This window comes from Acipenser ruthenus, chromosome 8 (genome assembly GCF_902713425.1).
Source record: "Acipenser ruthenus chromosome 8, fAciRut3.2 maternal haplotype, whole genome shotgun sequence".
Taxonomy (NCBI): Eukaryota; Metazoa; Chordata; class Actinopteri; order Acipenseriformes; family Acipenseridae; genus Acipenser; species Acipenser ruthenus.
The window spans coordinates 682,303-710,000 of NC_081196.1; the positions used below are offsets into that span (position 1 = coordinate 682,303).

The following is a 27,698-nucleotide window of genomic DNA, read 5'->3' on the forward strand; positions in this document are numbered from 1 at the left end:
ACTTGCTGAAATACACAGTAGAGTTGACAATAGTGTGCGATTGTATGTATTATATATGATGTACTGTGCAGCACTGGGATCAGTGTGATACAATATATACTGATGAGGAATGCGTCATTCAAGTTCATCCCAGACATGCCCACTTGGATTGATATTGGGGGTTCTGGTGGCCTTGGAAGATGCCTGGAATCAGAGCACGGTCAATTCCTAATTCCCATTCCAACACATCATTGCTGAAAACCGCAATTAGCAGCACTCTGTTAAAATGAGCTTCTCACCAGTGGAAAAAGAAAATGACTGAAACTGAAGTCCGCGTGTGTTCGTCAATTAAACTGCCTTCAAAGAAAAGCAGATGAACAATCACAACAATTGGAACGTCTCTAAAATATCCATTCTTACTGCGATTCCTTGGAAAGGATTGGGATTGGGATTGGAATGGAAAAGCCTGCCTGGGATCTGTGGTGCTCCTCCAGTCACTGCCACACGATTGTGGCAGGGTGGACGGGAGCGTCACTGTCTGAATAGGAGGACTCGGGTGCAAGTGCAGATAGACTTGATCAGGAAGTAAATCACAGCATGTGTGACCAAGGGTCTACAACATGCTCCGCCCCAGGGGGATGCCCAATCAAATGAGCAGACAGGTCCGAATAAAGGGACCAGGTAGTCTTTATATACTGTGCTGTACATACAATTTATTAATAAATACTATTAATAAACCTTCGTGGCACAACTAACAAAAAACAAACACACTGCATTGTGTTATTCAATATTTTATTATTGCTCCAAATTCCAATCCTGATTTGGTGATTAGTCCTAATAATCCCTGCACTGCGTTCACTGAAACGTTTCACAGCAGCAGTCAGTTTTCATATAGCAAAGCCAGTCTCAGATATCAAGTATTTGTAAGCAGATACATTATTTACAGGTGATATTTATTACAGGTAATTTATATTCATTTTTCAGGTAGGCTTGTATTAGGCTCAGAACAGTATGAAAACAGCCTTTTTTACCTTTAGTTAGAAAGTTAAATGACAAAGGTTGCAATGCATTCTAAGTAAGCATTTAAGAGGCATCTGAAGCAGACAGTGAACGTCACTATTATACAGCCCCCCTCTCAGCACTGAGTGGCTCTGGATACTTCAGACTAGATCGAGAGAGATAACCATCGATGCATAAGAGTGTGCAAAGTGCACAGGTCCCTTTAGTCTTTTTATACAGAGTTTACTCCTTCTCATTAAAGTATCGTGTATAAACTACACCTCCTAATTCGAATACAGTCATCCATGCCAATGTCGTTTTTACGTGAAATGCTTATTTATTTATTTATTTATTTATTAGTATTTGTTTTTGTTTTCTATAATGACTGATGGCATTTGTGTTTCTGGTTTACACCCAGACCAAACTGGATGTCTTAAGTTAATGTAAGAATTCCCACAATAACGCTTAGAAACGGCAGCATGTTGCATGGAGTTAGGATAGCTACCCGCTGTCTTTATGGGTTGCAAGTCATCATAAAAATTTAAATATTCTACCCACACACACACACACACACACACACACACACACACACACACACACACACACACACACACGCGCGTAGGGTACAGACTTTATGTCTGGGTGTAAATGCAACGAGTCCAAGGGAACAGACTGATGTCTGGGTGTAAATGCAACGAGCCCAAGGGAACGGACTGATGTCTGGGTGTAAATGCAACGAGCCCATGGGAACGGACTGATGTCTGGGTGTAAATGCAACGAGTCCAAGGGAACGGATTGATGTCTGGGTGTAAATGCAACGAGCCCATGGGAACGGACTGATGTCTGGGTGTAAATGCAACGAGCCCATGGGAACGGACTGATGTCTGGGTGTAAATGCAACGAGCCCATGGGAACGGACTGATGTCTGGGTGTAAATGCAACGAGCCCATGGGAACGGACTGATGTCTGGGTGTAAATGCAACGAGCCCATGGGAACGGACTGATGTCCTCTGCTGTAGAAAGTTTGCTTCAATTTGTTTGCTTTTGTTAGACTAAAGCTTTGTTGGCAAAAGCACAATAAAAAACAATGCATTGGAAATTCACAACAAAAAAAGCAACAAACGCAGAACTGACCGGCCCCTTGTGGCTGTTCTACTGTAGTGTTCAAAGCAATTTGAAAACCATACATGACATGCAGCTGGGCTCGCAGACCCTGATCAGCCCTAATCTGGGATTACTTTACCTGAGGCACCATTAGGGAGTCGAGTATTTGTGCGAATCAGGGTCTGTGGAACCAGACAATAGAGCTTTGTGCAAGTTAGGTTAGGCGCTTCTAACTGCTGGGCTTCTGCACAGACACCACGATGCACGCTGTGTGTTCTGGAGTTTAATGTTAGGGGTTGTCTTCCAGCAGTGCTTTAGAAACCGCTCTCTCACACTAATCTTAGACCAGCAGTAGCACGGTAACTGTGTAAGAAGTGTACATCTATACAAGGACACGCTGGGGTGTGCTGTAGGCTACACAATACTACTGCATGTTTTATACGGTGCATCACGTCTTCTGCACCTATGTTGCCAAATGGATTTTAGCGCACCAGGAATAACAAACAGAAAGCAACCAAAAAAACTTTAAATAAATGTGCGACTTATGATGATGCAGCTGTGTAGCTGTGAGGAAGTCGACTGGCAAGACAAAACTGGTCATTGTTACTGGACCCCGACACAGAGGGATCCTTTAATGCAGAACATCAATGGTTTTGAGTTATACTGAAACAAACGTTTCGCCTACAACTCTTCCTCAATGTCTTCAGAAAGACTTGTTGTGAAAATGTTTCTTTTAGGATTGCTACACATGCCAGTGTTGAGTATTTCAGAAAGACTACTGCTCTCTAATGAGTGTGGAGAATGAATAACTTTAACCTCCTTGCATGCATGTAAAACAAGCAACTTCAGCAAGCTAGCTGCCTGTTACTGAACCCAGCTCTGTGATGCAAAAACATCATTTAAAATGGCAAAAGGGTTATTAATGCTGTGATCTGGCTACAATTCAGTGTTTTACCTCACAAATTTATTTAAGGGCAATTCTCACTTTGCTTCAGTCTTTGGATACTTGTCTCTGCTTTGGCTGACCTGTCGTACGGTTAAATCTTTGATTCCAGAGAAAATAGAGAAACTGTACATCACAGGTGCCATGAGTTGATGCAAACACCCATCTTTCACAAAACGGTTCCCTCAAAACTGGGGTTAAATAGGGGTTAAATAGGCTCATGATAAACTTGTTGTAGTCAAAAAGATTAGCCATCTTAATAAAGAGTGAGCTTGAGATGTCTGTTTCATCCCCATCTGAAAAAACAATCACACACAAAACCACAGACACAGACAATCATACGCACACAATCACACATCTCCGAGATCAGACTAGCAATGACATTCCCTTCAATTCAAATCCCACTTTGTATAATTCCTTTTCTTAGTCAATAAACATGAATTGTAAATGTGGGAGCACACGTGTTGAAGTAATAGAAACCTTTGCACACACACGCCCTCCCAATTCATTTCCGTGTTGCATAGAGAGCTGAAACAATTTATGTTTTTTTTTTTTTTCTGCTCAACCCACAACAACACTCAATAAACAGTGGCTGGTTTCACACACCCCAATTAGCACTAATCTTGTGACTGTGTTCCCTTCAGTGCCAGTGCTGGTGCGGTGTGTAAAAGCAGCCTGATCAACTGCATACAGTACTGCATCTTCATGAAGCGTTCTAAAGCAATGTGAATGCGTGGACAGGTATTTGCACAGTGATCATGCACTGGGGCAATGTGAATGCGTGGACGGGTATTTGCACAGTGATCATGCACTGGGGCAATGTGAATGTGTGGACAGGTATTTGCACAGTGATCATGCACTGGGGCAATGTGAATGTGTGATCATGCACTGGGGCAATGTGAATGCGTGGACAGGTATTTGCACAGTGATCATGCACTGGGGCAATGTGAATGTGTGGACAGGTATTTGCACAGTGATCATGCACTGGGGCAATGTGAATGTGTGGACAGGTATTTGCACTGTGATCATGCACTGGGGCAATGTGAATGTGTGATCATGCACTGGGGCAATGTGAATGCGTGGACAGGTATTTGCACAGTGATCATGCACTGGGGCAATGTGAATGTGTGGACAGGTATTTGCACAGTGATCATGCACTGGGGCAATGTGAATGTGTGATCATGCACTGGGGCAATGTGAATGCGTGGACAGGTATTTGCACAGTGATCATGCACTGGGGCAATGTGAATGTGTGGACAGGTATTTGCACAGTGATCATGCACTGGGGCAATGTGAATGTGTGATCATGCACTGGGGCAATGTGAATGCGTGGACAGGTATTTGCACAGTGATCATGCACTGGGGCAATGTGAATGTGTGGACAGGTATTTGCACAATGATCATGCACTGGGGCAATGTGAATGTGTGATCATGCACTGGGGCAATGTGAATGTGTGATCATGCACTGGGGCAATGTGAATGCGTGGACGGGTATTTGCACAGTGATCATGCACTGGGGTCCCCCATGGCTCCGTTCACTTTGCTCTTGCTCTTGTTCCTGGGAAGCAGCTTCCTGTTGATGATGCGGCTGAGGGTAGCAGACTTCCTCTCCTTCTCCACAGCCACGGGCTGCTCCAGGTACACCAGGTCGTTGTGTGACTGGCTCATGCCCGGGTCCTTCCGGTGGTGCCGGCGTCGGAAGAACAGCCTGGCGCTCTTGTGCAAGAACCCGCCTGCAGCGCCGGGGAGGAATGAAAGCGCGGGTTACATATCAAACATACCACATTTATTAATGCCTCTTTAATAGGGGTGCTCCACCTTTCTTCTAATGAGAAGGGCTTACATATCAACCCGCAATAGACATTTCTGCAACGCTTTGGATACAGGGATGGAAATAAGAGTGCCACTGCACAGCGGTTTGATCCAGTCCTGGTTTTACTATGTTTAGATAGAGACTCCTGAGCTTGGTACCTATACACTGTGGCTAATCAAGCTCCTAGTAAAACCTGGAATGAGTGAAACTGCTATGCAAAATGAGTCTGCAATACAATGAAAGACATTGAACCCGTTTACATGAGGACTGCAATACAATGTACTCCTTTTTATGGAGCATATAGGATACCCACCACCTTTATCAAATATAACCATGTCTATTTTGTGATAGGTGGTGGATCACAGTTGCAATGCAATCTCAGTGTGGCTCGATTGCACTGAATTCACAGACTGGAGGCCTGTGTGCAAACTGAAGGCACTGAATGCAAACTCACTGTCCATATATATGGTACAGTCTTTAATGAACTCACTTGTTTTAGAAGAGGTTAATTCTGTTAATTCTACCGAACTAGAAGCAAAACAACACAGTTATATATTACAAGTCCTCTTAAGCTCCCTTAATGCACTTCTGTTTTTCATTTGGTAACATTAACATGATTTTTTTTTCCTGGTTTAAAAAAAAAAATTGAGTCAATTATAGAATGGAGGAAACGCTTTGAAAATCTGGCCCACAGTAACATATATCCTCCATCATGCTGCAGAGATGGAAAGAAGACTCCCTTTGCATAGCAGTTTGATCCATTCCTGATTTTACTAGTTTATTAAGACTTACCTGAGCTTGTTACCGATACACACTGTGGCTAATCAGGCTGGTAATAAAGCCTGGAATGGGTGAAACTGCTGTGCAATAGGGGTCTTACTGCCATCCCTGTGCTGTGAATACTAAATTAGAGCTAGCAGGATCACGTATAAAAAGAAGTAGGTCCTGACCTGCTTACTGTAGAGGCGGAAGCTCTGGAGAATAAAGACGCAATTGCTCTCATAAGGAAGAACAAGCTTGATTACACAGCACGAGCGCCACTACTGTTACAGGACATGCATGGCTATGCTCATAATAAGAGCACAATTAAAAAAACACACGTACAGCTAATGTGTACCAATCCAAACCGTACGCTAAAACAGCACCTATTTAAAACTGCCTGTGCAGTAACTTACTCTGGATTTACTCTGAAATTATTTCAGGTTAGCACTGGCTTCCTCTTAAGGTGGTGAAAACAAAAAACAAAACACAAAAGAAAAGAATCAAAGAGATAAAATGTAAGACAGGGAACAAGAGAGACAAAATGCATGCAGACTTGTATAGGAAGCACGCAAAGCAACGAGACAGAATGAACATATGAAATGCACATGCTGTACAAGCATGCAGAGGTGACACCAGTGAATAAACACTGAGGGATTCTACCCAGCGCAGCGACCCCCAGGGTATCAATAACAATATGAAATGCACATGCTGTACAAGCATGCAGAGGTGACACCAGTGAATAAACACTGAGGGATTCTACCCAGCGCAGCGACCCCCAGGGTATCAATAACAATATGAAATGCACATGCTGTACAAGCATGCAGAGGTGACACCAGTGAATAAACACTGAGGGATTCTACCCAGCGCAGCGACCCCCAGTGTATCAATAACAATATGAAATGCACATGCTGTACAAGCATGCAGAGGTGACACCAGTGAATAAACACTGAGGGATTCTACCCAGCGCAGCGACCCTATGGTGACCCAACCAGGTTATCAATAACAAGTCAGCACGGCACACACACTCTGGGTTAAGGGTTACTGAATACTGAGTAACTGGAGTTTTAGTACACCCTTATAAAACTTTAAAACTCCTTTGGTGCAATACGTTGGAAAAACCTTGTCCAGGGAGAAGGAAATCTTGTTGAATTTGTGAAATGCGTGGCTTGTTAGAGTGGGCAGTATGCAAGCATCTTTAAAGCAGAACAGGCTGTTCCAAGGCATACATACATTACAGCATTTCATCTGCAGCCCGCTGTGTAAAACCCTTTCCTAATAATGTTAATGAAGCCATGCTGCTGTCCTTGTGTTTCGACAGCAGTTAAAGCACATTCAGCATCTGATGCGATTTGCAATGGTCGTGCTTGACTGACAGTACAATCCAAAGAAAGAACCCCCACGAGGGCACGGGACTGTCCTCCTCCTTACCTTTGGATTTCTTGACGGTGCCAGACTCGGACACGCACAGTGAGAGTTGGGACTGGGTCTCGGTGTCGGGGTCCTGGACAGCGCTGAGCTCCCCCCCTCGGGCAGGGCTGCCGCTGGGACCCTTCTGTGGCTCTGGGATCTCCAGCTCGAGGGGAGGGGCCTCTGGAGCAGCGCAGAGAGGCTCCTGGGTCATCGAGGCGTCCATCGCTGCAGCGTAGCCCCTCATGAGGGCCGTTTCATCGTCCTGAGATATAGGAGACTGAAAGAAAGGGACCAGCACAAATAATTCAATACAAACATTTGTTTTTTCAGATGGCAGCACAGATAGTCTTTGCAGATCAAGCCCTGCAGGAGCCCAAGGTTGTCTTTATTCTTAGCAAACTAGCAGGGTTGTTTTGATCAGCCCATACCCAGCCAGGAGAAGCCACAGCTGGATTTGTTTAACGCATTTTACAGTCATTTCATTTCAAACTAAAATAGAAGCCAAAATGAAAAGGAATATAACTGTAGCATTTTCTTCAGGAGATTGCAAAGTGAAGCTTTTTATCTTATACACCCCATTTAGTGAGTTAGCCATTTTCAAAGGTGTTTTCTTTTTTCCTGCAGTAGCTTAATCTAAGATGATTTAAAATCGTTCTAAAACAGTGCTAGAAGCTGGACACCTTTGCCACCCCTGAGATGATGATGGTGCTCTTCTTCACTGGAGATCTCAGGCGCTGCTTGGCAGACTCGTGAAGCTGCCGAATTGCTGCTTCTGCCACCGGGTCTGTACCGTTCAGCATCAGCAGCTCTGCAAATGAGAAAACACAAAGCAGTCTGTATGTGTGTGTGTGAAAACACAAAGCAGTCTGTATGTGTGTGTGTGTGAAAACACAAAGCAGTCTGTATGTGTGTGTGTGTGAGAAAACACAAAGCAGTCTGTATGTGTGTGTGAGAAAACACAAAGCAGTCTGTATGTGTGTGCGAGAAAACACAAAGCAGTCTGTATGTGTGTGTGTGCAAACACAAAGCAGTCTGTATGTGTGTGTGAGAAAACACAAAGCAGTCTGTATGTGTGTGTGAGAAAACACAAAGCAGTCTGTATGTGTGTGTGTGTGAAAACACAAAGCAGTCTGTATGTGTGTGTGTGAGAAAACACAAAGCAGTCTGTATGTGTGTGTGTGTGAGAAAACACAAAGCAGTCTGTATGTGTGTGTGTGAGAAAACACAAAGCAGTCTGTATGTGTGTGTGTGAAAACACAAAGCAGTCTGTATGTGTGTGTGAGAAAACACAAAGCAGTCTGTATGTGTGTGTGTGAAAACACAAAGCAGTCTGTATGTGTGTGTGTGTGAAAACACAAAGCAGTCTGTATGTGTGTGTGTGTGTGAAAACACAAAGCAGTCTGTATGTGTGTGTGTGAAAACACAAAGCAGTCTGTATGTGTGTGTGTGTGAAAACACAAAGCAGTCTGTATGTGTGTGTGAGAAAACACAAAGCAGTCTGTATGTGTGTGTGAGAAAACACAAAGCAGTCTGTATGTGTGTGTGTGAAAACACAAAGCAGTCTGTATGTGTGTGTGTGAAAACACAAAGCAGTCTGTATGTGTGTGTGTGAAAACACAAAGCAGTCTGTATGTGTGTGTGTGTGAAAACACAAAGCAGTCTGTATGTGTGTGTGAGAAAACACAAAGCAGTCTGTATGTGTGTGTGTGAAAACACAAAGCAGTCTGTATGTGTGTGTGTGCAAACACAAAGCAGTCTGTATGTGTGTGTGTGAGAAAACACAAAGCAGTCTGTATGTGTGTGTGTGAAAACACAAAGCAGTCTGTATGTGTGTGTGTGAAAACACAAAGCAGTCTGTATGTGTGTGTGTGTGAAAACACAAAGCAGTCTGTATGTGTGTGTGTGAAAACACAAAGCAGTCTGTATGTGTGTGTGTGTGTGTGAAAACACAAAGCAGTCTGTATGTGTGTGTGTGTGAAAACACAAAGCAGTCTGTATGTGTGTGTGTGTGAAAACACAAAGCAGTCTGTATGTGTGTGTGTGAAAACACAAAGCAGTCTGTGTGTGTGTGTGTGTGAAAACACAAAGCAGTCTGTATGTGTGTGTGTGAGAAAACACAAAGCAGTCTGTATGTGTGTGTGTGTGAAAACACAAAGCAGTCTGTATGTGTGTGTGTGTGAAAACACAAAGCAGTCTGTATGTGTGTGTGTGTGAAAACACAAAGCAGTCTGTATGTGTGTGTGTGAGAAAACACAAAGCAGTCTGTATGTGTGTGTGTGAAAACACAAAGCAGTCTGTATGTGTGTGTGAGAAAACACAAAGCAGTCTGTATGTGTGTGTGTGTGAGAAAACACAAAGCAGTCTGTATGTGTGTGTGTGTGAAAACACAAAGCAGTCTGTATGTGTGTGTGTGTGTGAGAAAACACAAAGCAGTCTGTATGTGTGTGTGAGAAAACACAAAGCAGTCTGTATGTGTGTGTGAGAAAACACAAAGCAGTCTGTATGTGTGTGTGTGTGAAAACACAAAGCAGTCTGTATGTGTGTGTGTGTGAAAACACAAAGCAGTCTGTATGTGTGTGTGTGTGAAAACACAAAGCAGTCTGTATGTGTGTGTGTGAGAAAACACAAAGCAGTCTGTATGTGTGTGTGTGAAAACACAAAGCAGTCTGTATGTGTGTGTGAGAAAACACAAAGCAGTCTGTATGTGTGTGTGTGTGAGAAAACACAAAGCAGTCTGTATGTGTGTGTGTGTGAAAACACAAAGCAGTCTGTATGTGTGTGTGTGTGTGAGAAAACACAAAGCAGTCTGTATGTGTGTGTGAGAAAACACAAAGCAGTCTGTATGTGTGTGTGAGAAAACACAAAGCAGTCTGTATGTGTGTGTGTGTGAAAACACAAAGCAGTCTGTATGTGTGTGTGTGAAAACACAAAGCAGTCTGTATGTGTGTGTGTGAAAACACAAAGCAGTCTGTATGTGTGTGTGTGTGAAAACACAAAGCAGTCTGTATGTGTGTGTGAGAAAACACAAAGCAGTCTGTATGTGTGTGTGTGAAAACACAAAGCAGTCTGTATGTGTGTGTGTGTGAAAACACAAAGCAGTCTGTATGTGTGTGTGTGAGAAAACACAAAGCAGTCTGTATGTGTGTGTGTGAAAACACAAAGCAGTCTGTATGTGTGTGTGAGAAAACACAAAGCAGTCTGTATGTGTGTGTGTGTGAGAAAACACAAAGCAGTCTGTATGTGTGTGTGTGTGAAAACACAAAGCAGTCTGTATGTGTGTGTGTGTGTGAGAAAACACAAAGCAGTCTGTATGTGTGTGTGAGAAAACACAAAGCAGTCTGTATGTGTGTGTGAGAAAACACAAAGCAGTCTGTATGTGTGTGTGTGTGAAAACACAAAGCAGTCTGTATGTGTGTGTGTGTGAAAACACAAAGCAGTCTGTATGTGTGTGTGTGTGAAAACACAAAGCAGTCTGTATGTGTGTGTGTGAGAAAACACAAAGCAGTCTGTATGTGTGTGTGTGAAAACACAAAGCAGTCTGTATGTGTGTGTGAGAAAACACAAAGCAGTCTGTATGTGTGTGTGTGTGAGAAAACACAAAGCAGTCTGTATGTGTGTGTGTGTGAAAACACAAAGCAGTCTGTATGTGTGTGTGTGTGTGAGAAAACACAAAGCAGTCTGTATGTGTGTGTGAGAAAACACAAAGCAGTCTGTATGTGTGTGTGAGAAAACACAAAGCAGTCTGTATGTGTGTGTGAGAAAACACAAAGCAGTCTGTATGTGTGTGTGTGTGAAAACACAAAGCAGTCTGTATGTGTGTGTGTGTGAAAACACAAAGCAGTCTGTATGTGTGTGTGTGTGAAAACACAAAGCAGTCTGTATGTGTGTGTGTGAGAAAACACAAAGCAGTCTGTATGTGTGTGTGTGAAAACACAAAGCAGTCTGTATGTGTGTGTGAGAAAACACAAAGCAGTCTGTATGTGTGTGTGTGTGAAAACACAAAGCAGTCTGTATGTGTGTGTGAGAAAACACAAAGCAGTCTGTATGTGTATGTGTGTGTGTGTGAAAACACAAAGCAGTCTGTATGTGTGTGTGTGTGAAAACACAAAGCAGTCTGTATGTGTGTGTGTGAGAAAACACAAAGCAGTCTGTATGTGTGTGTGTGAAAACACAAAGCAGTCTGTATGTGTGTGTGAGAAAACACAAAGCCGTCTGTGTGTGTGTGTGTGAAAACACAAAGTAGTCTGTATGTGTGTGTGTGTGAAAACACAAAGCAGTCTGTATGTGTGTGTGTGCAAACACAAAGCAGTCTGTATGTGTGTGTGAAAACACAAAGTTTTCTTGTTACATACAGACTGCTTTGTGTTTTTTCACACACACACGCAGAAAAATAAAGTGTTTCCGAATGCAGCCATTCGGGACTGCTGAGGGGCACAGCAGCATACAAACAGAAGAAAGTTTACAAACGAAAGGAGGCCATTCGGCCCATCTTGTTTGTTTGGTTGTTAGTAGCTTATTGATCCCAGAATCTCAGGGCCTTGCTGACTGTGGCTCCTCCTACCTGTATCAGAGGAGGACAGGGCCTTGCTGACTGTGCTCCTCCTACCTGTATCAGAGGAGGACAGGGCCTTGCTGACTGTGCTCCTCCTACCTGTATCAGAGGAGGACAGGGCCTTGCTGACTGTGCTCCTCCTACCTTTATCAGAGGAGGACAGGGCCTTGCTGACTGTGCTCCTCCTACCTGTATCAGAGGAGGACAGGGCCTTGCTGACTGTGCTCCTCCTACCTGTATCAGAGGAGGACAGGGCCTTGCTGACTGTGCTCCTCCTACCTTTATCAGAGGAGGACAGGGCCTTGCTGACTGTGCTCCTCCTACCTTTATCAGAGGAGGACAGGGCCTTGCTGACTGTGGCTCCTACCTGTATCAGAGGAGGACAGGGCCTTGCTGACTGTGGCTCCTACCTGTATCAGAGGAGGACAGGGCCTTGCTGACTGTGGCTCCTGTGGGGCCAGTTTGATCAGAGACGCTTCTTTCAGACAGTTTCAGTCTAGAGGGAATCTTCATGGGAGAATCTAAACAAAACAAGTATACTGACATGTTATTTCAAATGTTACTACAGGCGAAACAGCTAACAGCTGGAGCTCATAAAAAAACAAAACAAACAATAAAGACTTCTTATATTGTTTAAACCACAGTAGCCGATCCCTTTTATTGGTTAAATTCCACTCCAGGTTTAAAAGGTAAACTGATATACTGACTAACTACTTTAGGGTCTGGGTGGGGGTTTAATTGGTTCAATTAAACAGTTTAGAGCAGGGCTGGAACAAAGACCAGGAGTGGAAGCACTGACTTGGGCAACCCCTGCTCTGTTCAGATTCAATTAAACAGTTTAGAGCAGGGCTGGAACAAAGACCAGGAGTGGAAGCACTGACTTGGGCCACCCCTGCGCTGTTCTGACCTCCAGAGAGGTGGTGTCAGAAACGCACCTGCACTGAGCGCCGAAGGAGATCTCCCAGGCTTGCTTTTCACTGCAGTGACCGTGGTCACCACTGTCCCACACGGCATGACGGTCCGGTCCATCTCCACCTTCTTGGTGGGGGCGGGGGTGGGAGCCTGCCATGACCGCAGCTCACTGGGCTCTAGGTACGTGAACTGGAAATAACAATAAGAATGATCATCATTATCATTAGCATTACCATCACCATCACCATCACCATTATAGTTATCTTTACCATCACCATCATCATTATAGTTATCATTACCATCATCATTATCATTAGCATTAGCAGTAATAGTCCTATTTTAATATCTGTATGTGGGATTACAGAAAAAAATAGATTTCTATTTAGCAAGCTGTAAAAAAATAAATAAAAAAGGGTGCTAACAAGGATGAATATTTATCTGATTTGAAATAAAAACTGGTTGCTTGTAAATTGAATATTCACTTGCAAAATGGATCCAAAGGAGATGGTGCAGAGCTCTCCATTTAGAGCCCACTAGTGGTAATGTTATTAGAACAACGTACATCCAATAATATACATGAGGCTGTGACTCCTTCAAGGGTTTGAAGGGCAAGCTGGAATATATTACAGCCTGCTGCAAGATACACCTGCTCAGGGATTTCCAAACCATTTGATGGATTTCTAGAGGCTCTCCGGTTTCTCACATGTGTATTAAATGTGGATATCGCGCAAAGATTTTTCACTGTTGCTGCGTTTTCTTGAATTTCAATAAATATTTTCTTCATCTTCATAAATCAAAGTAATTCTGGACATCTGTAATTCTTCAACTACTTTTCCGAGAAACATTCCTGTACAAAGCTTATCTACACAGGACAAAAATAAATAAATCACCAGAACACAGATGGTATATTCTAGTGGAGGAATTCAGTGTTCATTTTCCATGCCGTGGTAAACCTCCCTGGACAACAGGCATGCTAATAAATCTCTTTTTATTACTATTAGGAGGACCAAATCTTCTGCTTGGAAAGTAGCTCTATTTTAACACTCACTGCACATGCTTCCCACCCCAAACAGAAAGGTTTTTGTTAACTGCTTTGTTATATTTTATTAAAATGATGCAACACCTGTTTGTGCTGCAGTGTGCAGTAATTCTAACCATGTAACTGACAAGAAACCTTTATGCAACACACCCGGGCTGCACAATTTCGGTCATTGTTCGTCCTGTTCTCTTTGTCACTTAAACGTCCTTCAAGGTCAATCAGTTTATTACTGAATGCTCCCTATAAACTCCAGAGGTCCCCGGACCTTGTGAACCCCTGCAAATCATTACTGAATGCTCCCTAAAAACCCCAGAGGTCCCCTGACCTTGTGAATCCCTGCAATGCATTACTGAATGCTCCCTATAAACCCCAGAGGTCCCCTGACCTCGTGAACCCCAGCAATGCATTATTTGAACGCCGGTCCCTCTTCCGATGGTTCAGAAAAGCTCAGGCAGACACAAGCCCATGAAATGATGGGTACCTCAGCAGAGACGGACCCTCTCGCTGCGTCGGTGCTGTTCAGTGCAAAGGTGTGCAGCCCGGAAGGATGTCTCTTAAACAGATCCAAAGGCACAGAAACCAGACCCAGCATGGCACCTATGGCAGAGAGGAAAGAGATCCTTCCATTGGAAACATGTATCTGGGGCAGACCTGCTCAGACAACCTCGTATTCACAACAAGGTGAGGAAACTGGCAATGGATCAGCTGCTAAAAGCATATCACTGTGCGGCAGGAGCTCCCCTCACGCCACCTTTGCTGTTAAATAACTTGTAAGTATTAAAACCCACACTGCACAATGTGAACCTGTACAGAAAATAAACTGCATATGTTTACAATATATAAATGCATTACTGAATGAGAACAGAACCAAAGATTTCAAATGCATTTTCGGAGTCCAGTGGTTAAAGAAAAGGGCTTGTAACCAGGAGATCCCCGGTTCAAATCCCACCTCAGCCACTGACTCATTGTGTGACCCTGAGCAAGTCACTTAACCTCCTTGTGCTCCGTCTTTCGGGTGAGACGTAATTGTAAGTGACTCTGCAGCTGATGCATAGTTCACACCCCCTAGTCTCTGTAAGCCGCCTTGGATAAAGGCGTCTTCTAAATAAACAAATTTTGGTTTTCTTAGGAACCCATTTAGTGCCATTGTCCTCATTTCATTGACAGGCTACTTTGTCATTTTTTGGAGCATTTCTAACTGGTATCTACCTGTTATTTAAAATTTCTCTTTGACTATATTGTTATGATAACTTTAACCTTGTTAACCCGCAAAAGTTAAGTCTAAATGCAATGCATCAAATTACACAAATACAGCTTGTGTTCTGATTTTTTCAAAGAGAAATAAATGTGGTTCTTAATAGGTTATGCGATAACTCCAGAGTGACAGGTGCCTTTGACTTTCCTAGAATTTAATAATCATCATAATAATAATAAAGGTCAGTTATGAGTCTTACGCTATACTGGTACTTACTTTTTGGGGGCTTGCCCTCATCCAGAAGCTGTATCTTTAACTCCTTTGATTTAGCACTGAGCTCACTGTGAAAACATACAAAAGGACTCACTACCACAGTACAGAGTACAGGACTCACTACCCAGCTCCACACTGCACACTGTACAGCAGTATTACAGTATACAGTACATGACTCACTACCCAGCTCCACACTGCACACTGTACAGCAGTATTACAGTATAGAGTACAGGGCATCCTGTACGTCAGACAGCACAGGCATGATTGGTAATATTGGTTGTCTCTCTGATGCGTGGTGCAGATAGTCAATTTAAAGTATATGGTGCTAACACAATAATGCATTAGCATCACTTGGTAGATCTCATCCTTTCCTATATGAACGATGCACACACTATGTTAAATAATGCATTAGCATCACTTGGTAGATCTCATCCTTTCCTATATGAACGATGCACACACTATGTTAAATAATGCATTAGCATCACTTGGTAGATCTCATCCTTTCCTATATGAACGATGCACACACTATGTTAAATAATGCATTAGCATCACTTGGTAGATTTCATCCTTTCCTATATGAACGATGCACACACTATGTTAAATAATGCATTAGCATCACTTGGTAGATCTCACCCTTTCCTATATGAACGATGCACACACTATGTTAAATAATGCATTAGCATCACTTGGTAGATCTCATCCTTTCCTATATGAACGATGCACACACTATGTTAAATAATGCATTAGCATCACTTGGTAGATCTCATCCTTTCCTATATGAACGATGCACACACTATGTTAAATAATGCATTAGCATCACTTGGTAGATTTCATCCTTTCCTATATGAACGATGCACACACTATGTTAAATAATGCATTAGCATCACTTGGTAGATCTCACCCTTTCCTATATGAACGATGCACACACTATGTTAAATAATGCATTAGCATCACTTGGTAGATCTCATCCTTTCCTATATGGCCGAATTGCCTTTCCTTGTTCCCAAAATTCTCGTGTTCTCATGTTCTTAAGGGTAAAAGGCATTCTTTTCCCTGCGCTATGCTGGGTACTTACAGCATGACAGGCTGGTCCCACGAAGGGGTAGTAGTGTTCTTTATTACAGGGCTTGAAAGCTGCTGTGGAGGGTCATCCAGCTGTATTGCAAAGTATGGATGAATACTGCCTAGGAGAAGAAACATAAAAACAAGCTTAGCACTTTGGGGGACAGACACCATTGTGAAAATGCATTGCACATTACTTTTTTTATTTTTTTTAAGGCATGAAGCATTATAAGAGGGGGGGCTATTTTGATGATCTGAACAGTGGCGGATCTTAACACCGCCAGCCTTCAGCTCTTCTATTACTCCTGCAGCCCCCCCCCACCCCTTTCAGTGTCAGTTATGTAGTGATGCTGAAAATCTACAAAGACTGAACATGTATACACCGGGTGCAGGACTGTTTTCTTTAAAAGCATCAGGAGTGATTATGAACGGAAGGGAACGGCTGCAATGAACTATAGCAGAGATGGGATCAGGAGAGCAGCCAACCTTCAGGGAGCAGGGAGTCAGGGAAGGACTGGTACCGGCTTGTTGAAACATGCAGCTTATTAGAATCATCTATCTGCACAAGAATGGAACAGCCCAGGGAATGCATTCGTTTTAATGAATAGCATGAAGCTGATCCAGTGAATGCATTAGTCTTAATGAATAGCATGAAGCTGATCCAGTGAATGCATTAGTCTTAATGAATAGCATGAAGCTGATCCAGTGAATGCATTAGTCTTAATGAACAGCATGAAGCTGATCCAGTGAATGCATTAGTCTTAATGAATAGCATGAAGCTGATCCAGTGAATGCATTAGTCTTAATCTATAGCACGAAGCTCATCCAGTGAATGATGCTACTATGAAGAGGCACCACTCCAAAAAAAGTGATGAAGCTGCTGCAAATCAATAAATACAATTCAATAAAACACAGCCGGTAGCGTGTGGCTTGGACAGTACTGCAGCTGCAGATTCAACACATACTGACACAGGTATGTTTAATATACCTACCACCTGAAACTCAAACACTGACACATATACACACAGTGCAGGACAGTCATCACACAGATACTACGAGCCAACAAGAGAAACAGGAGGCTGCTAAACCACATAGTACAGCAATGGGAATAAGACTCCTATTGCATAGCAGATTCATCCATTTCAGGTTTTACTACAAGCTTGATTAGCCCCAGTGTGCAGGTAACTAGCCCGGGTGGGTCTTTTCTTCACCAGGAATGGATGAAACTGCTATGCAGCGGGAGTCTGATTTCCATCTCTGCAGTGATCACATGTATGCTGTAACACCTACAGCATTATCTCCAGTGTTATACATGGTGATACCTGCAGCATCATCTCCAGTGTTATACATGGTAATACCTGCAGCATCATCTCCAGTGTTATACATGGTAATACCTGCAGCATCACCTCCAGTGTTATACATGGCGATACCTGCAGCATCATCTCCAGTGTTATACATGGTGATACCTGCAGCATCATCTCCAGTGTTATACATGGTAATACCTGCAGCATCATCTCCAGTGTTATACATGGTAATACCTGCAGCATTATCTCCAGTGTTATACATGGTGATACCTGCAGCATCATCTCCAGTGTTATACATGGTGATACCTGCAGCATTATCTCCAGTGTTATACATGGTGATACCTGCAGCATCATCTCCAGTGTTATACATGGTGATACCTGCAGCATTATCTCCAGTGTTATTCATGGTGATACCTGCAGCATCATCTCCAGTGTTATACATGGTGATACCTGCAGCATCATCTCCAGTGTTATACATGGTGATACCTGCAGCATCATCTCCAGTGTTATACATGGTGATACCTGCAGCATCATCTCCAGTGTTATACATGGTGATACCTGCAGCATTATCTCCAGTGTTATACATGGTGATACCTGCAGCATCATCTCCAGTGTTATACATGGTGATACCTGCAGCATCATCTCCAGTGTTATACATGGTGATACCTGCAGCAGCATCTCCAGTGTTATACATAGTAATACCTGCAGCATCATCTCCAGTGTTATACATGGTGATACCTGCAGCATCATCTCGTGTTATACATGGTGATACCTGCAGCATCACCTCCAGTGTTATACATGGTGATACCTGCAGCATCATCTCCAGTGTTATACATGGTAATACCTGCAGCATCATCTCCAGTGTTATACATGGTGATACCTGCAGCATCACCTCCAGTTTTATACATGGTGATACCTGCAGCATCATCTCCAGTGTTATTCATAGTAATACCTGCAGCATCATCTCCAGTGTTATACATGGTGATACCTGCAGCATCATCTCCAGTGTTATACATGGTGATACAGGCAGCATCATCTCCAGTGTTATACATGGTAATACCTGCAGCATCATCTCCAGTGTTATTCATAGTAAAACCTGCAGCATCATCTCCAGTGTTATACATAGTAATACCTGCAGCATCATCTCCAGTGTTATACATGGCTTTTATATTCTTCAATAGTAGTTTCCAATCGTGAGCCCGCGGTGGTTTGGGGGGAGAGGTGACCTGAGAAGAAGATGATCCCACATTTCGGATACCCTATAAGAAAAACAAAAAACAAACAAAAACAACACTGCTCACTGCATCGCAGACCACCAACACCTGAAGTGCAAAGCTGCGTCACGCGAAGCCCTCTTCTGTACAATTTAAAAACATCAGGGCTGGAAATAAGACCCCGACTGCGTATCAGTGTCACCCATTTCAAGTTTTACTGCAAGCTTGATTAGCATCAGTGTACAGGTAACAAGCTCAGGTGTGTCTTATTAAACTCATAGTAAAACCAGGAGTGGATCACACTGCTATGCAATGGAAGTCTTCTTTCCATTGCTGTAAGATGCTCTTCCACTAAAACATTTTTAAGATATGATGTGCACGCCCTTTTCTGGAATTCACGCCAGATGTTGCAAAACATGTGCAATTGTATTTATGACAGAATAGAAAATGCTGGTAGAGCATCTCCAAATTGCACATATCACAGCAATAGTAACTAACGGGAAAAAACAATTGAAATCGACCAACAATCCGATCAATGGAAAAATCAAAGGTTGGTCAGTAAGACATACATCGTATTCCCTTAGAAATGATCTAAACACGTTCACGTCAGGTTTATGAGAAAAAGTGCAGAACAAATGCCTACGTCTTGCTTCACAACAACTGCAGTGTTGTGAACTCCACAGCTATGCAACATATTGAATATACTGAAGGCTGAAATAAGAGACACTGAGAGACTAAAAGCTTCAATTCATGGTAAGCACTATATCTGACAGAGAGCTGCATCACAGCAGTCTGAGATTTACCCCAAATAATAACTAATTCTCCAGCTCTACAGTACGTGTGCCTGCACAAGGCACTGAAGGGGGCTAAAAATAAGCTGCCGGTTCCTCGGGGGAGAGGCAGGGGGAAGGAGAACACTCACCTTGGCCTCTTTTCCATCTGCAGGTTTGGTGCTCAGAAGCACAGATGGGCGGGCTGAACAAATGATATCTTCAAGTGTATTTCTGAGAGCTGCGATATCTGGATTTCCTTCAGGCAGCTGTACAGGCGGTTCCAAGCACAGATGCATTAGGAAAATGTATGAGGAAATAGAGAAAAACAAAAGCATTACTGTATGGCAAGCTTCGACTAGCGGACATAAACACTTACACAGGGCCAAACAATGAAGGCTCATGAAAGAACCTGGAGGGGATCAAACTGCTACTAAATGGGAGTCTTAAATTCCATTGAGGAGTTGATTTAAAACACCCTACACCCTGTTGTAATTAGCCACAAATTAATTGACTTTATTAGAGAACTTTACAGCGTCAGGGAAGCCACTTTGATTGCATCAAACCTTTATTGTTTGGGGGTAATCTTGGGATAACCACAGATAGTGCAGTAAAATGCACTCAAATAATCCAGCTGTGACTTATCATGGCAGGTTATTGAACGATCAAATCAACCCCTTACTGTGCTAACAAAACTGGAAGAGTGAGCAAAGCTTGAGAGCAGCTGAATGCACAGAAAACACTGCTAAAAAAAACAACAACTCCTGCACACTCTCGGGCCACATGTTTACATTCCTGCAGGAGACAAACATGTGGGTTCACAGGTCAACATGCCATGTGTGTTACCAGTACTGGCGAACAGAACAGGATACATCCAGCACTGATTTAGATAGGAACACACAGGCTTAACATTACAAACACAAATACTTGATACCGCTGTTGGGCTTTGGTCAGGACATTACTTTTAAGATGTTGCATTTAATGTTATTCTACCCCAAACCCAAATGTAATTTTTTTTCAATGCAGATCTCAGCACAGCACTTCCAAGGCAGGGCTGTGCTGCGCTCCAGTGCTGCAGTCCTGCAGGGCTTACTGACCCACCTCATCTCTATTCCTTGGTGTGACCTGCAGGTTCCAGTCTTCCAGGCGTGAAAGGGACCAGGAGACTTGAATATCCTGCTCCGCCTCATGCAGCCTGAGCTCCAACTGCAGAGCAAACACACAGCTCAGTCAGGAAGGGTTCAACAGAGTCATCTTATAAAGCAACTTCAAATCCTTCTCACGCTGACAAACACATCGAAAAAGTTAGTTCATTAATGCTCCTAGTGGGCCTATCCTTTACTGGAACTACTATGTATTGTTTAGTATTTTATTTATTTATTTATTTATTTATTTTCTTTAAAAACATAGTAGTTGGCAATTATTTTTTATTATTTTCTCCCGATTTAGAATATCCAATTATTATTTAAGCTTGGCTCACCGCTACTACCCCCGTGTTGACTCGGGAGGGTGAAGATAAACCCACGCTGTCCTCCGAAGCGTGTGCCGTCAGCCGACCTCGGAGCTACAGCGTCGGAGGACAACGCAGCTCTGGGCAGCTTACTGGCAAGCCCGCAGGCATCCAGCCAGACTACAGGGGTCGCTGGTGCACGGTGAGCCGAGGACACCCTGGCTGACCTAAACCCTCCCCCCCCGGGTGGCGCTCGGCCAATTGTGCGCCGCCCCCTGGGAACTCCCATCCAAGGTTGGCAATGAAATAGCCTGGACTCGAACCGGCGACGTCCAGGCTGTAGGGCGCATCCTGCACTCCACACGGAGTGCTTTTTACCAGATGCACCACTCTGGAGCCCCCTTGTTGAGTATTTTTCCAGGTTCCAGAACAGTAAAACACAACAGAACACAGCTACGGCAAAGTTCCACAAGAATGCCTAATTCAGATCATCTGAGACTAAAATGTCACGGGAGATATCTCAGCTGACCCTTAATACAATCAACAATGGTAGGCTTCCGCACTCATGAGCAGCTGGCACTGAATGAAGTAATGGGATGACAGGAAAAGCTTTATTTTACTAAACTAACTGTACTTGAATTCACACAACCCCCTACCAAACACATCTGCATTAGGGCCAACTGGATTGTTTGAAACATATACATTTTTAATACTTGAATTTCTCCCAAAACACAGTGAGAAGCATTCATAAGCCTTCTTCCTAACAGCAAACTCAGTGGTTAGATGTGCATTTTCTAGTCTGACAGCGTCTCAGTGGTTAGATGTGCATTTTCTACAGTCTGATAATGTCTCAGTGGTTAGATGTGCATTTTCTACAGTCTGATAATGTCTCAGTGGTTAGATGTGCATTTTCTACAGTCTGATAGCGTCTCAGTGGTTAGATGTGCATTTTCTACAGTCTGATAGCATCTCATGGTTAGATGTGCATTTTCTAGTCTGATAACGTTTATAGTGTTGATAAAGCTGTCAGTCATTAAGCTTGTCTAAAGCACTGCACTCCAGATATAATGCAAGGAAGCGCTGTGGTTTTGTCATGCAGCGTCGTAACCATTGCCTGTCTGGTTTGTAATCTTGCCTGTAGTTTGAAGGGGGAGATTTGAATGCTGTACGTCTTCTGCAGTCCTGCTGCTGCGGTGGCTGTCCTCCGAGTCACGCCAAGGGAAAACTGCACACTTTCCCCGACGACTTGGCAGCACACAATCTAGAACAAACACACACACACACACACACAAACCAAGTATTACTCAGATTCACTGCATTAAACAGTACTGCACATACCACTATCCCTTCCACAACCCAATTCAATACATTTCATTATAAAATCTATTTATTTATTCATTCATTTTGTAGTGTGTGTGAAAGGTGCTATATTAAGAGCACAAGAAAAGAAAAAAAAAAGTCCTTTGGTTAATACAAACAGCAGATAATGTTCAGTGGGGACGTGTCAGTGGAAACAGAGTTGTCCAGAGTGTCAACTGTGATGGGGACACTTGCTTAATAAGAACTAGTCACCCATAACCCCAAAAACACTCAATCAGAGCTACCCCAACCCCAACCCCATAACCCCAACCCTAACATCAAAAGCACTCAATCAGAGCTACCCCAACCCCAACCCCAACCCCAACGTCAAAAACACTCACAGAGCTACCCTAATGTACCTCCAGGAAATGATTACTGTAAGCATCCAGCACTGTGTATCACAGAGAGTTAAAGGCAGCTCTGGCTGCACAGTGTTCTGGTGTATCACAGAGAGTTAAAGGCAGCTCTGGCTGCGCAGTGTTCTGGTGTATCACAGAGAGTTAAAGGCAGCTCTGGCTGCGCAGTGTTCTGGTGTATCGCAGAGAGTTAAAGGCAGATCTGGCTGCGCAGTGTTCTGGTGTATCGCAGAGTTAAAGGCAGCTCTGGCTGCGCAGTGTTCTGGTGTATCACTGAGAGTTAAAGGCAGCTCTGGCTGCGCAGTGTTCTGGTGTATCGCAGAGTCAGCATTCCTTGTTCATCAATGAACTGTAAGAGGCTAGAACTTAATCTCCTTATGTTTCCGATTCCTAGTGGTTAAGATGAAGTATCGCACACACAGGATCATGTCAGGTACCAGTTAATCAAGTTATTTATACAAGAGGAATTTATTTACAGCAAATGCAATTCCTTAAAACGTCTTCTAATGCACACAGCCAACGAGGCAGCGCTCTGTCCAGCTTGACATTTACACACTTGTTCCCCCAGTCATGGGTGGGAGTGCTGGATGCTTACAGTAATCATTTCCTGGAGGTACATTAACAACATAAGGCTGTACTGCTGCCAAGGCAAACAAAAGAGGTCTCCCAAGTGCAATATGGACCATTAACGTCCTTTTCAGTTATTGGCTAATGCACTGCAGAAGCAAAGTGAAATGGAGCAACAATTAAAAAGAAATACATAAAGCAATAAAGCACAAAGCTTTTAACAGCCCTGCATTATGGGATGGTGAGCCATTAGCTATCATGACATGAGCAAGGCTGTACTAGTACTAATGGGTTATCTGTACAGTGCACACAGCTCCCACGAACACTGGCACATCCAGACCCGGGCTCAATTACCACGGTGTCGTTCGGAATTAATGGCAAATACAATGTAGCAGTAACAGTCATTTTAACTATACAACACAACTGATCAATTCCAGCTCAATGCCATGCCTTTCCCAGCTGAATCATTCGCAGCTCCATCTTGTGTTTTTCATTGAGCGATCGTTACATATAATGTTGGTGTATTTGCACCTGTGATTACTGCTGGTGATTTAGAACAGACAGAGTAAACATGCTAAATGTGTGTAGTTGTTTATGTTACCTTTTTGTAATTGCAATTACTGAAGCATAATTATAACTAAACAGACTGCATAATATAAATCTCACTGTAAATCGGAATTGCAGCAAACCGTGCTGCTGTAAGCCAGGTCTGGACACAGCAGTATATTTACTGTTCTCCACGTTACATTGTGACCAGTTACATTTCAACAGGCGTTTACCTGTTACTAAACAACGCATGCAGTAAATGAAGCTTTGTGCATCTTCTTTGATGCACTTACATTACTATTACATGCAGACAGTGAAATGCATTACTGTGTTTGTTCACATAAACATCTTTCCAACAGTATGTCACCAGCCATGTGCCTGCCGTCTCAATATTCTCTAACTGGACAGGCCTCCCGAATTCAAAGCCCACTCGCTGTTCTTGAGGATTTCTTTCTACAAGCAGCTGATTAATAAGACAGCTCAATTATATATTGGTCATTTATGTTTTTTGTGTTTTTATTTAAGCCTTTATTAAATAAAAAAAACACAAACCCCCCCCAACAGGTTTTTCACAACCATTTATATGCCTTTCCAGCAAATGCGTTTTTCTGCGCTGCCAGGGTAAACAGTAAACAAGGCCTTTCTCCTGTAGAGTCCTGCTACACAGCAGCTGTGTGTGCAAACGCAGCCGGCTTCTGTCACGTGACCAGTCCGGTGTCAGACAGTCCGCTCCATGTGAAAGGCGTGGCTGGAAGCCACGGTGAGGCACACTCTAATAAACTGTCAGGGTGGGTTTACTGTGCTGTATGTACAGTACAGTACAAGGAGAATGAAGAGTCGAGCCCTGGTGAAAGCAAACAGTCACAGCCAGTTGTAGTTTCTTTCTTACCTTGTCCTCGTCTACCTTTCGGAAACTGGAAACCTGGCTGACAGCCAGTTCTGCTGGTTGAAGTCCGCATTCTTGAAATGTGAGCTGCAAAGGTCCCTGAGTCATAAAATAAGAAGAAAGAGCACTTTACTGTGAAGCCTTGTCTGTCAAGGGCATTAACTGTAGCTGTGGCAAACCATACATCGTCTTTCCTCTCTTTAGAAAAAATACAAATCCTACAGCAGCGTGACATACAAGGTACAAGGCTATCCAAACCAACGAAGGCTAGCCGATTGTTTTCCTGACCCTGGTTTTTATTTCTAGAATAGTGCACTGATTCATTATTTAGGTGGAATAATTAATAAAGACCCAAAGCTTTTGATTACTCCCCCCCCCCCATAAATGTAATTATTTGGATCATTCCAGCACAAAAAAATAAAGGTTTGAACTCAAAATCAGAGGGTTTGCAAGATATGAGGAATCCACCAAGCCACCAGGGAAGCTCCACTCTCCAACCAATATCATTTAGATTAGGTTATTTTAAATCAAACTAAACTTCTCATTTCAGCTAGTGAGGAAGCTACAGCAGGAACGTAACCCAACATGAAGTGCGTTGCCATCCTCCCTGCTCACAGCTGTGCAGTAAACAGGTAAGAAACAGCTTGACACAGTGTTTCTCTACGAGTGTAGGAGCTGAAATGAGGGAATGCGTCAGCGACACTGGCCTTGGACCCTGCTTACCACTCTAATCTTTACTACTACTTGAGAAATAACACACAGGCATACTTCTGTTCTGTTTGAACCGACAAGTACAGCGCTTTGAGATTACTGTGGCATGAAAGGCGCTATATAAATACAACCCCATTGAAAGTACTCCTAGTAAGACAAGGGAAAACAAACAGCTGCATAAAAGAAACCATATCTTTTTTGTTTTACTTTTCAAAACGTTTTTAAAAAAAAGTGTTTAGAGCAACGCAAATCACTAGCACAGTGCCCATCTGCACAGGCAGTACGGACTCTCTTCCAGAGTGGGGTGACACAGGGACCCGGCACAGCTGCCTTGTGGTTAGAGCCCAGGTGTTTCACAGCCAGTACGAGCATGTTCTACGGGGTTCCTGACCGGGCTCTGTGGACAGGAAGGCAGGCTGTGGCAAATCGGTGTGGTCTTTCATGATCTAAACAGGGCCACATTTTAATGCTGCCATCCAAAATGTTATCATTTTTGTAACTTGATTTCAATGTATTTTTATTGCATGCAGTGTGGTTATTAACTGGGTCAAGGCATCACCATCAGACAGGCATCATAAGATTTAAAGAGAGTGAAGATCATTAAAATGGACCGTAAACTGTTAATCTCTAAACAGCTTTTTCTTCAAAGGATTGTTCGCAGGGTTTAGGAGCCTCCCACTAGCCCTGCCCCTACTCCTTTCAGAACTCCCCTTTGTTCAGGGATGTCATTGAAATACGCAGGCGCCAGGAGTAATCAGATCCCTGCTCCTGGCTCTTACCACAGCAAGAATAATACCCTCTACACATCACCGAAATAATGTGCAATCTACACGACTGTCATTCAAGTCACTTACAACTTTCAAAACATGCTCATTGTGCATTATGTAGGAATGTGAACGGGGTGTTAGTCTCACCTGAGTCTGTAGATTTACTAGGAGTTCTAATAGGTAGAGGGGACAAACGATTTACTCAACAGGTGCCTGACTGCTCAAACTCCTGGCTCCTGATCATGTACTGTAAATAACATAGCCTACTTCACTGAGGGGAGTTCTGAACCCCAGGACTGGGTGCAGCAGCAGAGCTAGTGTGAGTTTCTAACCCTGCTCAAACTCCTGGCTCCTGATCATGTACTGTAAATAACATAGCCTACTTCACTGAGGGGAGTTCTGAACCCCAGGACTGGGTGCAGCAGCAGAGCTAGTGTGAGTTTCTAACCCTGCTCAAACTCCTGGCTCCTGATCATGTACTGTAAATAACATAGCCTACTTCATTGAGGGGAGTTCTGAACCCCAGGACTGGGTGCAGCAGCAGAGCTAGTGTGAGTTTCTAACCCTGCTCAAACTCCTGGCTCCTGATCATGTACTGTAAATAACATAGCCTACTTCACTGAGGGGAGTTCTGAACCCCAGGACTGGGTGCAGCAGCAGAGCTAGTGTGAGTTTCTAACCCTGCTCAAACTCCTGGCTCCTGATCATGTACTGTAAATAACATAGCCTACTTCACTGAGGGGAGTTCTGAACCCCAGGACTGGGTGCAGCAGCAGGGCTAGTCAGTTTCTAGGCCTGGTTTGTGTAGCACCTCATGGTTGGTACAGCCTGTAACCCTGTCAGAGGGATCATCGTTGTGTACGTCACAGCGGGCACCCACAGAACCTGCTTATGAACCCCACAGCACACAGGGGTGGAAATAACACTCCTATTGCATAGCAGTTTCACCCATTCCAGAATTAAATACTGTACAAGCTTGATTAGCCAGTGTGTATCGGTAACAAGCTCAAGTGAGTCTATACAGATCATAGTAAAATCAGGAACGGATCAAACTGCAATGCAATGGGAGTCTTATCTCCATTCCTGGCACATATGGAATCACCGTGACAGATCTGTCCCAGAAAAAGCCCACATCCTGGGATAAACCAGCACCAAGGTCAGGTGCCCTACCAAAAAGCTTACTGTGTGTTATACAAATACCACGCCCAGGCATCGTCACACACACAAAGGGACTGCAGAATAAGTTGTGCACAGCACACATACAGTACGTTGAGCTTTTCCAGTCCTCTATCAACAGCAATAATATTATTATACACACACACACACACACACAAACTTCTGTTGTATATGTTTTTTTTTTTGTTAAGTAAATCCATATACTCCATTGATGAACACTGATCAGGACAGCTATACTGTACAGCATAGCACAGCACAGCACAGCACAGCACAGCACAGCACAACACAGTACTGACAAGCGAAACATTTAAACAAGAACGCCAAACCGAAAGTCCACGCGAAAGAAATATAATCCTATTAATTAGCAAACAACTGCACTAAACAATACGACAGGTCGAAAACAACCCCCACTGCTGCTGCCGTCACGTGACTAACAAGACAATAACTTTATTTAACGCTGATACAATGCGCACGCACATTGTTCTCTGAATGTTCACTTACTGTATATCTAATTAGACCGTTAGTAACCAGCTGGAAGTAACTCGTCCC

At 43.4% G+C, this 27,698-nt stretch overlaps 1 protein-coding gene across 1 annotated transcript in view; it reads right to left on the reverse strand.

Moving 5' to 3' along the window:
* Positions 1-754: 754 nt before the first annotated feature.
* Positions 755-27,698, reverse strand: part of LOC117405674 (C2 domain-containing protein 2) — a 28,033-nt gene continuing 1,089 nt past the window's right edge. Inside the window, exons 2-14 of the mRNA XM_059027938.1 lie at positions 24,499-24,594; positions 21,917-22,042; positions 20,433-20,537; positions 19,484-19,600; positions 18,480-18,606; positions 16,057-16,165; positions 14,985-15,049; positions 13,995-14,110; positions 12,498-12,663; positions 11,973-12,083; positions 7,691-7,818; positions 7,029-7,287; positions 755-4,758 (exon numbers count right to left, since the gene is read on the reverse strand). Coding sequence (XP_058883921.1) covers positions 4,532-4,758; positions 7,029-7,287; positions 7,691-7,818; positions 11,973-12,083; positions 12,498-12,663; positions 13,995-14,110; positions 14,985-15,049; positions 16,057-16,165; positions 18,480-18,606; positions 19,484-19,600; positions 20,433-20,537; positions 21,917-22,042; positions 24,499-24,594 — 1,752 coding nt within the window. The 3' untranslated portion in view covers positions 755-4,531. The remainder of the gene's footprint in view (positions 4,759-7,028; positions 7,288-7,690; positions 7,819-11,972; positions 12,084-12,497; positions 12,664-13,994; positions 14,111-14,984; positions 15,050-16,056; positions 16,166-18,479; positions 18,607-19,483; positions 19,601-20,432; positions 20,538-21,916; positions 22,043-24,498; positions 24,595-27,698) is intronic.